Source organism: Oncorhynchus nerka, linkage group LG15 (genome assembly GCF_034236695.1).
Source record: "Oncorhynchus nerka isolate Pitt River linkage group LG15, Oner_Uvic_2.0, whole genome shotgun sequence".
NCBI classification, from domain to species: Eukaryota; Metazoa; Chordata; class Actinopteri; order Salmoniformes; family Salmonidae; genus Oncorhynchus; species Oncorhynchus nerka.
The window spans coordinates 103,120,086-103,134,931 of record NC_088410.1 but is presented as its reverse complement, the minus strand read 5'-3'; the positions used below and the strand labels follow the sequence as shown (position 1 = coordinate 103,134,931).

The 14,846-nt window shown below is 46.6% G+C and overlaps 1 protein-coding gene across 1 annotated transcript in view; it reads left to right on the top strand.

Annotated features, from left to right (window-relative positions):
• The window catches only part of LOC115127830 (inositol-pentakisphosphate 2-kinase-like), a 34,305-nt gene extending 19,997 nt beyond the window's left edge, over nucleotides 1–14,308 (top strand). Inside the window, exons 8-14 of the mRNA XM_065000753.1 lie at nucleotides 5,127–5,199; nucleotides 6,780–6,908; nucleotides 7,083–7,233; nucleotides 9,647–9,782; nucleotides 11,252–11,354; nucleotides 11,764–11,843; nucleotides 13,580–14,308. Coding sequence (XP_064856825.1) covers nucleotides 5,127–5,199; nucleotides 6,780–6,908; nucleotides 7,083–7,233; nucleotides 9,647–9,782; nucleotides 11,252–11,354; nucleotides 11,764–11,843; nucleotides 13,580–13,838 — 931 coding nt within the window. The 3' untranslated portion in view covers nucleotides 13,839–14,308. The remainder of the gene's footprint in view (nucleotides 1–5,126; nucleotides 5,200–6,779; nucleotides 6,909–7,082; nucleotides 7,234–9,646; nucleotides 9,783–11,251; nucleotides 11,355–11,763; nucleotides 11,844–13,579) is intronic.
• Nucleotides 14,309–14,846: the final 538 nt, after the last annotated feature.

The following is a 14,846-nucleotide window of genomic DNA, read 5'->3' as shown; positions in this document are numbered from 1 at the left end:
GGGTAAGTAACAGGTACCCTTCACCCCCAGTTATCACTGACCCTTGGACCTGTTCTCAGGGTAGGTAACAGGTACCCTTCACCCCCCCCCAGTTATCACTGTCCCTTGGACCTGTTCTCAGGGTAAGTAACAGGTACCCTTCACCCCCCCCCCAGTTATCACTGACCCTTGGACCTGTTCTCAGGGTAGGTAACAGGTACCCTTCACCCCCCCCCCAGTTATCACTGTCCCTTGGACCTGTTCTCAGGGTAAGTAACAGGTACCCTTCACCCCCAGTTATCACTGTCCCTTGGACCTGTTCTCAGGGTAAGTAACAGGTACCCTTCACCCCCAGTTATCACTGTCCCTTGACCTTCAGGGTAAGTAACCCCCACCCCCCAGTTATCACTGTCCCTTGGACCTGTTCTCAGGGTAAGTAACAGGTACCCTTCACCCCCAGTTATCACTGTCCCTTGACCTGTTCTCAGGGTAAGTAACAGGTACCCTTCACGCCCCCCCCAGTTATCACTGTCCCTTGGACCTGTTCTCAGGGTAAGTAACAGGTACCCTTCACCCCCAGTTATCACTGTCCCTTGGACCTGTTCTCAGGGTAAGTAACAGGTACCCTTCACCCCCCAGTTATCACTGTCCCTTGGTCCTGTTCTCAGGGTAAGTAACAGGTACCCTTCACCCCCCAGTTATCACTGTCCCTTGACCTGTTCTCAGGGTAAGTAACAGGTACCCTTCACCCCCCAGTTATCACTGTCCCTTGGACCTGTTCTCAGGGTAAGTAACAGGTACCCTTCACCCCCCCAGTTATCACTGACCCTTGGACCTGTTCTCAGGGTAAGTAACAGGTACCCTTCACCCCCCAGTTATCACTGACCCTTGACCTGTTCTCAGGGTAAGTAACAGGTACCCTTCACCCCCGCAGTTATCACTGACCCTTGGACCTATTCTCAGGGTAAGTAACAGGTACCCTTCACCCCCCCCAGTTATCACTGACCCTTGGACCTGTTCTCAGGGTAAGTAACAGGTACCCTTCACCCCCCCAGTTATCACTGTCCCTTGACCTGTTCTCAGATGTACCCTTCACCCCCCCCCAGTTATCACTGTCCCTTGGACCTGTTCTCAGGGTAAGTAACAGGTACCCTTCACCCCCAGTTATCACTGTCCCTTGGACCTGTTCTCAGGGTAAGTAACAGGTACCCTTCACCCCCAGTTATCACTGTCCCTTGGACCTGTTCTCAGGGTAAGTAACAGGTACCCTTCACCCCCCCCCCCAGTTATCACTGACCCTTGGACCTGTTCTCAGGGTAGGTAACAGGTACCCTTCACCCCCCAGTTATCACTGTCCCTTGGACCTGTTCTCAGGGTAAGTAACAGGTACCCTTCACCCCCCCCAGTTATCACTGACCCTTGGACCTGTTCTCAGGGTAAGGTAACAGGTACCCTTCACCCCCCCAGTTATCACTGTCCCTTGACCTGTTCTCAGGGTAGGTAACAGGTACCCTTCACCCCCCAGTTATCACTGACCCTTGACCTGTTCTCAGGGTAGGTAACAGGTACCCTTCACCCCCACCCCCAGTTATCACTGTCCCTTGACCTGTTCTCAGGGTAGGTAACAGGTACCCTTCACCCCCCTCCCCATTATCACTGTCCCTTGGACCTGTTCTCAGGGTAGGTAACAGGTACCCTTCACCCCCCCAGTTATCATGTCCCTTGGACCTGTTCTCAGGGTAGGTAACAGGTTCCCCCGTTATCACTGTCCCTTAGACCTGTGTTCTCAGGGTAGGTAACAGTCACCCCCCAAATTATCACTGTCCCTTATGGCACACTTGGAAGGCTTGATGTTTAACTTTTTAGCCACTTGTCCTTCAGATAACAGGACAGATTTTTTCACTTGTCCCGACAACAACAAAAGGGTCTGTAACCCCGTCGGTGAAAAATTAGACTGAAATGAGTGAAGTATGAAAGTAACAGTCTACGCCTTTCCACAGACTGTCCACAGACTGTCCACAGACTGTCCACAGACTGTCCACAGACTGTCCACAGACTGTCCACAGACTATCGAGTCATTGACAAAATATATTTAGTGGAGCCAAATGTTTTCTAGTAGGGTATTCCTCTCTGGTGGTGCTGTGGTACTATAGAGAGACCTAGACTACTACACACCTCTATAGTATCACAGATATACCTAGACTACTACACACCTCTATAGTATCACAGATAGACCTAGACTACTACACACCTCTATAGTACCAGATAGACCTAGACTACTACACATCTCTATAGTACCAGATAGACCTAGACTACTACACATCTCTATAGTACCAGATAGACCTAGACAACTACACACCTCTATAGTATCACAGATAGACCTAGACTACTACACACCTCTATAGTATCACAGATAGACCTAGACTACTACACACCTCTATAGTATCACAGATGTATATTCACTGGTCATATTCACTGAGGGGTTTAATAGACCAGGTCATATTCATATTCACTGAGGGGTTTAATAGACCAGGTCATATTCACTGAGGGGTTTAATAGACCAGGTCATATTCACTGAGGGGTTTAATAGACCAGGTCATATTCACTGAGGGGTTTAATAGACCAGGTCATATTCACTGAGGGGTTTAATAGACCAGGTCATATTCACTGAGGGGTTTAATAGACCAGGTCATATTCACTGAGGGGTTTAATAGACCAGGTCATATCCACTGAGGGGTTTAATAGACCAGGTCATATTCATATTCACTGAGGGGTTTAATAGACCAGGTCATATTCACTGAGGGGTTTAATAGACCAGGTCATATCCACTGAGGGGTTTAATAGACCAGGTTATATTCATATCCACTGAGGGGTTTAATAGACCAGGTCATATTCATATTCACTGAGGGGTTTAATAGACCAGGTCATATTCACTGAGTGGTTTAATAGACCAGGTCATATTCACTGAGGGGTTTAATAGACCAGGTCATATTCACTGAGGGGTTTAATAGACCAGGTCATATCCACTGAGTGGTTTAATAGACCAGGTCATATTCACTGAGGGGTTTAATAGACCAGGTCATATCCACTGAGGGGTTTAATAGACCAGGTCATATTCACTGAGGGGTTTAATAGACCAGGTCATATTCATATTCACTGAGGGGTTTAATAGACCAGGTCATATTCACTGAGGGGTTTAATAGACCAGGTCATATTCATATTCACTGAGGGGTTTAATAGACCAGGTCATATTCACTGAGGGGTTTAATAGACCAGGTCATATCCACTGAGGGGTTTAATAGACCAGGTCATATTCATATTCACTGAGGGGTTTAATAGACCAGGTCATATTCACTGAGAGGTTTAATAGACCAGGTCATATTCACTGAGGGGTTTAATAGACCAGGTCATATTCACTGAGGGGTTTAATAGACCAGGTCATATTCACTGAGGGGTTTAATAGACCAGGTCATATTCACTGAGGGGTTTAATAGACCAGGTCATATTCACTGAGGGGTTTAATAGACCAGGTCATATTCATATTCACTGAGGGGTTTAATAGACCAGGTCATATTCACTGAGGGGTTTAATAGACCAGGTCATATTCACTGAGGGGTTTAATAGACCAGGTCATATCCACTGAGGGGTTTAATAGACCAGGTCATATTCACTGAGGGGTTTAATAGACCAGGTCATATCCACTGAGGGGTTTAATAGACCAGGTCATATTCACTGAGGGGTTTAATAGACCAGGTCATATCCACTGAGGGGTTTAATAGACCAGGTCATATCCACTGAGGGGTTTAATAGACCAGGTCATATCCACTGAGGGGTTTAATAGACCAGGTCATATCCACTGAGGGGTTTAATAGACCAGGTCATATCCACTGAGTGGTTTAATAGACCAGGTCATATTCACTGAGGGGTTTAATAGACCAGGTCATATTCATATTCACTGAGGGGTTTAATAGACCAGGTCATATCCACTGAGGGGTTTAATAGACCAGGTTATATTCATATCCACTGAGGGGTTTAATAGACCAGGTCATATTCACTGAGTGGTTTAATAGACCAGGTCATATTCACTGAGTGGTTTAATAGACCAGGTCATATTCACTGAGGGGTTTAATAGACCAGGTCATATTCATATTCACTGAGGGGTTTAATAGACCAGGTCATATTCACTGAGGGGTTTAATAGACCAGGTCATATCCACTGAGTGGTTTAATAGACCAGGTCATATTCACTGAGGGGTTTAATAGACCAGGTCATATCCACTGAGGGGTTTAATAGACCAGGTCATATTCACTGAGGGGTTTAATAGACCAGGTCATATTCACTGAGGGGTTTAATAGACCAGGTCATATTCACTGAGGGGTTTAATAGACCAGGTCATATCCACTGAGGGGGTTTAATAGACCAGGTCATATTCACTGAGTGGTTTAATAGACCAGGTCATATCCACTGAGGGGTTTAATAGACCAGGTCATATTCACTGAGGGGTTTAATAGACCAGGTCATATTCACTGAGTGGTTTAATAGACCAGGTCATATTCACTGAGGGGTTTAATAGACCAGGTCATATCCACTGAGTGGTTTAATAGACCAGGTCATATTCATATTCACTGAGGGGTTTAATAGACCAGGTCATATTCACTGAGGGGTTTAATAGACCAGGTCATATTCACTGAGTGGTTTAATAGACCAGGTCATATTCACTGAGGGGTTTAATAGACCAGGTCATATCCACTGAGGGGTTTGATACAACAATCAGACAGATCCTGGAGTGAAAATAGAAAATACCTTTCAGCTATTGACCCAGACATTCGAGAAACTATATTTTCTGATATTTTTCACCGCTTTACTGAGACTGTTGGCTCTTGTCTACATTGTTCTCTTGCTTTGTGTAAATATAACGGTTTGATTATGTAAAGAAATAATAATGGTTTTGTACATGTCCAATCGGACAACTGTATTCTATATTCTGGTTGTCTGACCTTTGTTCTTTTTGACTTGCCTCGTTTATGTCGACCAATATCAAGCCCTGTTCAGAGTAGAGCCTGGTCCTCATCAATCCATCCGGGTTGGTGTTTTGATTCCACAGCAATAAAGATACATGAATACTCACCCTGAATCTCTCTGCCCAGGAACAAACAGAGAATGTCCCTCGCCATCAAGAACTTGATAGAGGAACCACAGAATAACTTCAACATTTTCAAGGTATGGCAGAGCTTTTCACCAGGTCTGCTGTTATCCGAATGGCAACAAGCATTTCGCAATATTATCTGCTAACCGTGACCAGTGAAATGTGATTTATCCGGTGCCCCGGTAACCATGATGTTTCATTTCTGTTATATAGTATAGACCCTGCAGACCTGTAGGGGGGCAGTGATTGGCTTGTAGAGGGGGCACTGATTGGCTTGTAGTGAGGGGGGGGGAGGGGGCACTGATTGGCTTGTAGTGAGGGGGGACACTGATTGGCTTGTAGGAGGGGGCACTGATTGGCTTGTAGTGAGGGGGGACACTGATTGGCTTGTAGGAGGGGGCACTGATTGGCTTGTAGTGAGGGGGCACTGGTTGGCTTGTAGGAGGGGGCACTGATTGGCTTGTAGTGAGGGGGACACTGATTGGCTTGTAGGAGGGGGCACTGATTGGCTTGTAGTGAGTGGGGGGCACTGGTTGGCTTGTAGGAGGGGGCACTGATTGGCTTGTAGTGAGGGGGGAACTGGTTGGCTTGTAGGAGGGGCACTGATTGGCTTGTAGTGAGGGGGGCACTGGTTGGCTTGTAGGAGGGGGGCACTGATTGGCTTGTAGTGAGGGGGCACTGGTTGGCTTGTAGGAGGGGCACTGATTGGCTTGTAGTGAGGGGGACACTGATTGGCTTGTAGGAGGGGGCACTGATTGGCTTGTAGTGAGGGGGGGCACTGGTTGGCTTGTAGGAGGGGGCACTGATTGGCTTGTAGTGAGGGGGGCACTGGTTGGCTTGTAGGAGGGGGCACTGATTGGCTTGTAGTGAGGGGGGGACACTGATTGGCTTGTAGGAGGGGGCACTGATTGGCTTGTAGTGAGGGGGACACTGATTGGCTTGTAGTGAGGTAGGGGGCACTGATTGGCTTGTAGTGAGGGGGGGGGGCACTGGTTGGCTTGTAGTGAGGGGGGCACTGGTTGGCTTGTAGGAGGGGGCACTGATTGGCTTGTAGTGAGGGGGGCACTGGTTGGCTTGTAGAGGGGGCACTGATTGGCTTGTAGTGAGGGGGCACTGATTGGCTTGTAGGAGGGGGCACTGATTGGCTTGTAGTGAGGGGGGGGGCACTGATTGGCTTGTAGTGAGGGGGGGGCACTGATTGGCTTGTAGTGAGGGTGGAGAAATCGATAGTTGCATATCGGGATATTATTGTTGACGATATATCACACTTATAATATTTTTGCCGTAGTTTGTTCTACCAAAACTCCAGTATTTTTCCATCATAGCTTGTTCTCTGTCTTTTTTAAGTAGTGAGCCAACATGTTTTCAGCACTTATTTCCATTTCCATGACTGATCAAAATGTGTTTTCTCATGGCTCTCGCTTATCACTCTGCAGCAGACACATGGTGAGCAATATGTTTGGAAAATCGAATCCACAAAATCCCAATACATATAGAATCTGCATCTTGTGATATCTTTATATTATATATAAATTAGATATATTATTAGATATATTTTGGTCCCTGGTCGATTCCCAGCCCTTTTGGCTTGACAAATCGGTTACAGCGCCTTTTTCATTTATTTCTTACATCTTTCCTTACTCTGTCTATCCAGGGTGGAGAGTGTATCTACAGCTGTAATGATGATGCCGACGTGTTGCAGGACCTGGATGAATTGGCTCAGCATCTACGACCATATTTCCTCCCTAGTGGCAGCCTTCTCAACAGGCAGCAGTCTAGTAAAGTTGGTATCCAAACTAGACATCCGCATATTAGTGTTTCACTTTCCTTTTTAATGTTGGTTGTTTGTGGGTTTCTGGTTATACTGTATATTTATATTTACTCTGTCAACACAATACACGGTATTTGAGTAATATGTCTATGTCCTCTTAACCTGTAACGTTTGTTTCTACCCCAGGTGGTTCTGCATGAGTTGATTCAGGTGATTGTGAGCGCCCTGTTGAGCTCCTGGGACTGTCCTCGCTCCGGGCAGCTCAGGAAGACACACCTGTCTGAGGGCAGAGTGACGTGTGAGGCCAGCCTGCTGCACCGGGACCTGCTACGCAACGGTGAGACTTGGCAGGGAGACTTGGCTCTAGGCTGCTCTGGGGCACAGGACCTGCTATGCAACGGTGAGACTTGACAGGGAGACTTGGCTCTAGGCTGCTCTGGGGCACGGGACCTGCTACGCAACGGTGAGACTTGACAGGGAGACTTGGCTCTAGGCTGCTCTGGGGCACGGGACCAGGTTTACACAACGGTGAGACTTGACAGGGAGACTTGGCTCAAGGCTGCTCTGGGGCACGGGACCTGCTACGCAACGGTGAGACTTGACAGGGAGACTTGGCTCTAGGCTGCTCTGGGGCACAGGACCAAGTTTACACAACGGTGAGACTTGACAGGGAGACTTGGCTCTAGGCTGCTCTGGGGCACAGGACCTGCTACGCAACGGTGAGACTTGGCAGGGAGACTTGGCTCTAGGCTGCTCTGGGGCACAGGACCAGGTTTACACAACGGTGAGACTTGGCAGGGAGACTTGGCTCTAGGCTGCTCTGGGGCACAGGACCTGCTACGCAACGGTGAGACTTGGCAGGGAGACTTGGCTCTAGGCTGCTCTGGGGCACAGGACCTGCTACACAACGGTGAGACTTGGCTCTAGGCTGCTCTGGGGCACAGGACCTGCTACACAACGGTGAGACTTGGCTCTAGGCTGCTCTGGGGCACATGACCTGCTACGCAACAGTGAGACTTGGCTCTAGGCTGCTCTGGGGCACAGGACCTGCTACGCAACGGTGAGACTTGGCTCTAGGCTGCTCTGGGGCACAGGACCTGCTACGCAACGGTGAGACTTGGCAGGGAGACTTGGCTCTAGGCTGCTCTGGAGCACAGGACCTGCTACACAACGGTGAGACTTGACAGGGAGACTTGGCTCTAGGCTGCTCTGGGGCACAGGACCTGCTTCACTGCAGTGTTTCTAATGACGTCCCAGATGTGGTTCGTCTGTTATGCCTTCATCAGGGCGTGAATGGCCCGTTTTAACTCTTAAGTGGCTCAAATCCCGTTGATCGATTTGACAACATCCGGGAAATGGCAGAGCGCCAAGTTCAAAAAGAAATGTAACAAATATTTGACTTTCATACATTCACAAGTGCAAACCACACCCCCACACCAAACCACACCCCCACACCAAACCACACCCCCACACCAAACCACACCAAATTGAAGCTCAACTTCCAGCCACGGTGTCAGATTTCAAAAAGGCTTTACGGTGAAAGCAAACCATGCTGTTATCTGAGGACAGCACCCCGTCATACAAACACATGACAATCATAATTCAACCCGCCAGGCGCGACACAAAACTCAGAAATAAAGATATATTTCATGCCTTACCTTTGGAGTTCTTCAATATGTCCCATAAACGTCACAAACGGTCCTTTTTGTTCGATTAATTCCGTCGTCATATCTCCAAAATGTCACTTTATTTGGGGCATTTGATTTTTTTTTTTTTTTTTTACACTGGTTCCAACTCGCGCAACATGACTACAAAATATCTAATAAGTTACCTGTAATCTTGAGCCAAACATTTCAAACAACTTTCCTAATACAACTTTAGGTATTTTTTTTAACGTAAATTATCGATACAATTTATGACGGGATAAACTGTGTTCGGAGGAAAACAAAGAAAGCGCGTTCCAGGTTGTGCTCATCAAAACATTAGAGAGCCCTAAGCAGGACCCTGGTTCTGGACAGCCATACTTCTTCATTTCTCTAAAGAAAAACATCAACCAATTTCTGAAGACTGTTGACATCTAGTGGAAGCTATAGGAACTGCAAGCATATTTCTTTTAAAACGGGCTTACCATAGAAACCAATGGAAAACAGATGGACCTAAAAAAAAAAAATTCCATGGATGGCTTGTGCTTGGGGTTTCGCCTGCCAAATCAGTTCTGTTATACTCACAGACATCATTCAAACAGTTTTAGAAACTTTAGAGTGTTTTCTATCCAAGTCTACTAATTATATACATATCCTAGCTTCTGGGCCTGAGTAGCAGGCAATTTACTCTGGGCACACTTTTCATCCGGATGTGAAAATAGAGCCCCTAAGCCTAGAGTTATGTGTGATCCAGTGGGCACACGATCACCAACACTGGACAAATGAGCAGTGGAAAAACATTGCCTGGTCCAACGAATCTCGCTTCCTGTTACGTCATTCTTGATTGCAGAGTCAGGATTTGGCGTAAACGGCGTCCGTCCATGGCCCCGTCCCGCCTGGTGTCAACGGTACAGGCTGGTGGTGTAATGGCGCAGGGAATGTTTTCCTGGCAAGTTAGGTCCCTTGATACCAATTGAGCAATGTTTCCATGCGCAGAAGAATTCAGGCTGTTGTGGAAGCATAAAGGGGTCTGACTCAGTACTAGATAATAATAAATTAACTGTTCACTGAGTATTGTTTTGAGTCTAATCCATTTTTTCCCCCCAGGTAACCACTGCCTACCCAAAGATTGTGTCTTGGACAAAATCCTGGGGACTCAGATGTTGGATAATTTAGATATTGAGGGTTTGAGCCCCCTTCTTAAACGAGTGGAACAGCATCTACAAATGTTCCCCAAAGAAAGGTGAGAACCTGAACCAGATGAATGACTTGAATGGGACCCTCCCATTCAACTCACTGTTCCATCATGGACCGGCGGCCATATTGAGTGTACCATAACTATAGCGTTGGATGGTTATTGTACTGGAATCATGATCTGATTGGTGTTTCTGGTCGTCTATACTGGAATCATGATCTGATTGGTGTTTCTAGTCGTCTATACTGGAATCATGATCTGATTGGTGGTTCTGGTCGTCTATACTGGAATCATGATCTGATTGGTGCTACTGGTCGTCTATACTGGAATCATGATCTGATTGGTGCTACTGGTCGTCAATACTGGAATCATGATCTGATTGGTGTTTCTGGTCGTCTATACTGGAATCATGATCTGATTGGTGCTACTGGTCGTCTATACTGGAATCATGATCTGATTGGTGCTACTGGTCGTCTATACTGGAATCATGACTTCTTCCAGAATCATGTCCAACATATTCATATCCTGATTGGTGGTTCTGGCTCTCTGAATATCAATACTGGAATCATGACTTCTTCCAGCTCTCTGAATATCACAGAGTGGATGGCGGTGGCTCTCTGACAGAGTGGACACGGTGGCTCTCTGAATATCACAGAGTGGAACATATTCTGAATATCACAGAGTGGACCTTTACAGACGGTGGCTCTCTGAATATCACAGAGTGGACCTTTACAGACGGTGGCTCTCTGAATATCACAGAGTGGACCTTTACAGACGGTGGCTCTCTGAATATCACAGAGTGGACCTTTACAGACGGTGGCTCTCTGAATATCACAGAGTGGACCTTTACAGACGGTGGCTCTCTGAATATCACAGAGTGGACCTTTACAGACGGTGGCTCTCTGAATATCACAGAGTGGACCTTTACAGACGGTGGCTCTCTGAATATCACAGAGTGGACCTTTACAGACGGTGGCTCTCTGAATATCACAGAGTGGACCTTTACAGACGGTGGCTCTCTGAATATCACAATATCACAGAGTGGACCTTTACAGACGGTGGCTCTCTGAATATCACAGAGTGGACCTGTACAGACGGTGGCTCTCTGAATATCACAGAGTGGACCTTTACAGACGGTGGCTCTCTGAATATCACAGAGTGGACCTTTACAGACGGTGGCTCTCTGAATATCACAGAGTGGACCTTTACAGACGGTGGCTCTCTGAATATCACAGAGTGGGCCTTTACAGACGGTGGCTCTCTGAATATCACAGAGTGGGCTCCTGAATATTGGACAGACGGTGGCTCTCCGAATATCACAGAGTGGACCTTTACAGACGGTGGCTCTCTGAATATCACAGAGTGGACCTTTACAGACGGTGGCTCTCTGAATATCACAGAGTGGACCTTTACAGACGGTGACTCTGAATATCACAGAGTGGACCTTTACAGACGGTGGCTCTCTGAATATCACAGAGTGGACCTTTACAGATGGTGACTGACCCTCTCTCCTCCAGATGCAGGCTACAGATGGACGGGCCGTACAATGCCAGCTTCCTGGAGAAGGTCCAGAACTGTCCCGTTGAAGACGACGGCTCCCTGGAGTACGCTGTCGGGAAGGTGAGAATCTCTTCTTCCTGTCCAATGTGACGTACCGATGTAAACCGACAGTATTGAAACAAACAGGTTCTTTACAGAAGACTGTTTAAATATCAGTCGAATTGATGAGGGCCCTTTTGTGATTTAGTGTTTTCCATTTAGATGCAATTATATTTTAATACATTTTTCCTATGAAATGTCAATGTGTACAATATGATACATGCAGTTTAATGTAATATCACGTTGTATATTTTATTTTATTTTTTATTTTACCTTTATTTAACTAGGCAAGTCAGTTTTCTTATTTTCTGACGGCCTGAGTGGGTTAATGTTCAATCAGCTCGGGGGTTTGAACTTGCAACCTTCCAACCATATGATACATGCAGTTTAATGTAATATCACATTGTATAATATGGCTGCTTCCCATCAGGTCCACCAGTACAGAGTTGCCATGACAGCCAAGGACTGCTCCATCATGGTCGCCATAGCAACCTGCGGGGAAGACGACGGGTGAGAGAACTCTTACTGCTGGGCTGGAACAACACCCTGCACGCACACCCAGACACCTTTTATATATATATATAGATAGATATAGATATATATATACAGTGCCTTGCGATATTTCAAACTTTTTTAACAAATCAAAAACTGAAAAATTGGGCGTGCAAAATTATTCAGCCCCTTTACTTTCAGTGCAGCAAACTCTCTCCAGAAGTTCAGTGAGGATCTCTGAATGATCCAATGTTGACCTAAATGACTAATGATGATAAATACAATCCACCTGTGTGTAATCAATGATCAATGGTATGAATGCACCTGCACTGTGATAGTCTCAGAGGTCCGTTAAAAGCGCAGAGAGCATCATGAAGAACAAGGAACACACCAGCCAGGTCCGAGATACTGTTGTGAAGAAGTTTAAAGCCGGATTTGGATACAAAAAGACTTCCCAAGCTTTAAACATCCCAAGGAGCACTGTGCAAGCGATAATATTGAAATGGAAGGAGTATCAGACCACTGCAAATCTACCAAGACCTGGCCGTCCCTCTAAATTTCAGCTCATACAAGGAGAAGACTGATCAGAGATGCAGCCAAGAGGCCCATGATCACTCTGGATGAACTGCAGAGATCTACAGCTGAGGTGGGAGACTCTGTCCATAGGACAACAATCAGTCGTATATTGCACAAATCTGGCCTTTATGGAAGAGTGACAAGAAGAAAGCCATTTCTTAAAGATATCCATAAAAAGTGTCGTTTAAAGTTTGCCACAAGCCACCTGGGAGACACACTAAACATGTGGAAGAAGGTGCTCTGGTCAGATGAAACCAAAATGGAACTTTTTGGCAACAATGCAAAACCTTATGTTTGGCGTAAAAGCAACACAGCTCATCACCCTGAACACACCATCCCCACTGTCAAACGTGGTGGCAGCATCATGGTTTGGGCCTGCTTTTCTTCAGCAGGGACAGGGAAGATGGTTAAAATTGATGGGAAGATGGATGGAGCCAAATACAGGACCATTCTGGAAGAAAACCTGATGGAGTCTGCAAAAGACCTGAGACTGGGACGGAGATTTGTCTTCCAACAAGACAATGATCCAAAACATAAAGCAAAATCTACAATGGAATGGTTCAAAAATAAACATATCCAGGTGTTAGAATGGCCAAGTCAAAGTCCAGACCTGAATCCAATCGAGAATCTGTGGAAAGAACTGAAAACTGCTGTTCACAAATGCTCTCCATCCAACCTCACTGAGCTCGAGCTGTTTTGCAAGGAGGAATGGGGAAAAAATTCAGTCTCTCGATGTGCAAAACTGATAGAGACATATACCCCAAGCGACTTACAGCTGTAATCGCAGCAAAAGGTGGCGCTACAAAGTATTAACTTAAGGGGGCTGAATAATTTTGCACGCCCAATTTTTCAGTTTTTGATTTGTTAAAAAAGTTTGAAATATCCAATAAATGTCGTTCCACTTCATGATTGTGTCCCACTTGTTGTTGATTCTTCACAAAAAAATACAATTTTATATCTTTATGTTTGAAGCCTGAAATGTGGCAAAAGGTCGCAAAGTTCAAGGGGGCCGAATACTTTCGCAAGGCACTGTACCTAGTATTGTCCAACCATGCTTTCTAAAGTGTATAAATGCTCTCTAGCTGATCTTATGCTTGTTGCTAGTGTCTGTCTACTTTTTAAAAGTTAAAATGATACTTTACAAATTCAAGCTTTTCCGGTATGTTTCGTCCGTGTAGGTTGGACCAGAGCCTGGAGATCCAGACTACGAAGCCTCGTTTCACATGCTCCGTGTCCATCCTAGACCTGGACCCTAAACCCTACGAGAGCATCTCTCACCAGAGCAGACTGGACTCAAAGATAGTCAACCACTACCTGAGGAGGACACAGCCCAACAACCAGGAACTAGACAACCTGGAGGAACTGGCCAATCAGAGCCTGTTCCTGGGCCGGGACAGAGACGGAGAGGATTGTACTCTGGTGTTCCATCCTGTATAGCAACTCCCTCCGCTGCCTGGCCTTGTGCCGTCTGGCTGTTACCCCCTCCTCTGTACCCGGACCCTAACCCCCACCTCGTACTCCCAGACCAACCGCTGCTGTGGAACTGAAATAATGATTTGAATGAACTGAGAAACTTATCCTTATTTTAGATTTGTGTTTTCTCTTTAAAAAACGAAACATAGTATGGCATATGTTTTTGGTTTTCTAGACCTGGTAAAAAATGATTTTATGACTACCACTAGCTGCAACAGAATACCATGTTTGTCTCTGCTGCCAGTATGGAGGTCAGAGGTCGTTTCACAAGTCAATGCTAACTAGCGTGACAGGAACAGCTGGTATGCTAGCTGTTCCTGTTAATCTGACGACTAAAGTCAATAGATTGTTAGTTTACACGTCCTCTTGCAATTAAACGTAGATAGTTTCATTATTTTGAACCAAATCTATTAATTTTAAAATGTTGATTTTTACTTCTGCTTGCTATTTATTATTTACAAGACGTGACTTTTCAATGTTTTTGCTAACATATGATGGGGGTCCCTTTTTGTTGCCGGTTTGCCTGGGTGGGGGTCCCTAGGTCATGGGTTTGCCTGAGCGGGGATCTCTGGGTCATGGGTTTGCCTGGGCGGGGGTCCCTGGGTCATGGGTTTGCCTGGGCGGGGTCCTTAGGTCATGGGTTTGCCTGGGCGGGGTCCCTAGGTCATGGGTTTGCCTGGGTAGTGGTCCCTGGGTCATGGGTTTGCCTGAGCGGGGATCTCTGGGTCATGGGTTTGCCTGGGCGGGGTCCCTGGGTCATGGGTTTGCCTGGGCGGGGGTCCCTAGGTCATGGGTTTGCCTGGGCGGGGTCCCTGGGTCATGGGTTTGCCTGGGCGGGGATCTCTGGGTCATGGGTTTGCCTGGGTGGGGGGTCCCTGGGTCATGGGTTTGCCTGGGCGGGGGTCCCTGGGTCATGGGTTTGCCCGGGCGGGGGTCCCTGGGTCATGGGTTTGCCCGGGCGGGGTCCCTGGG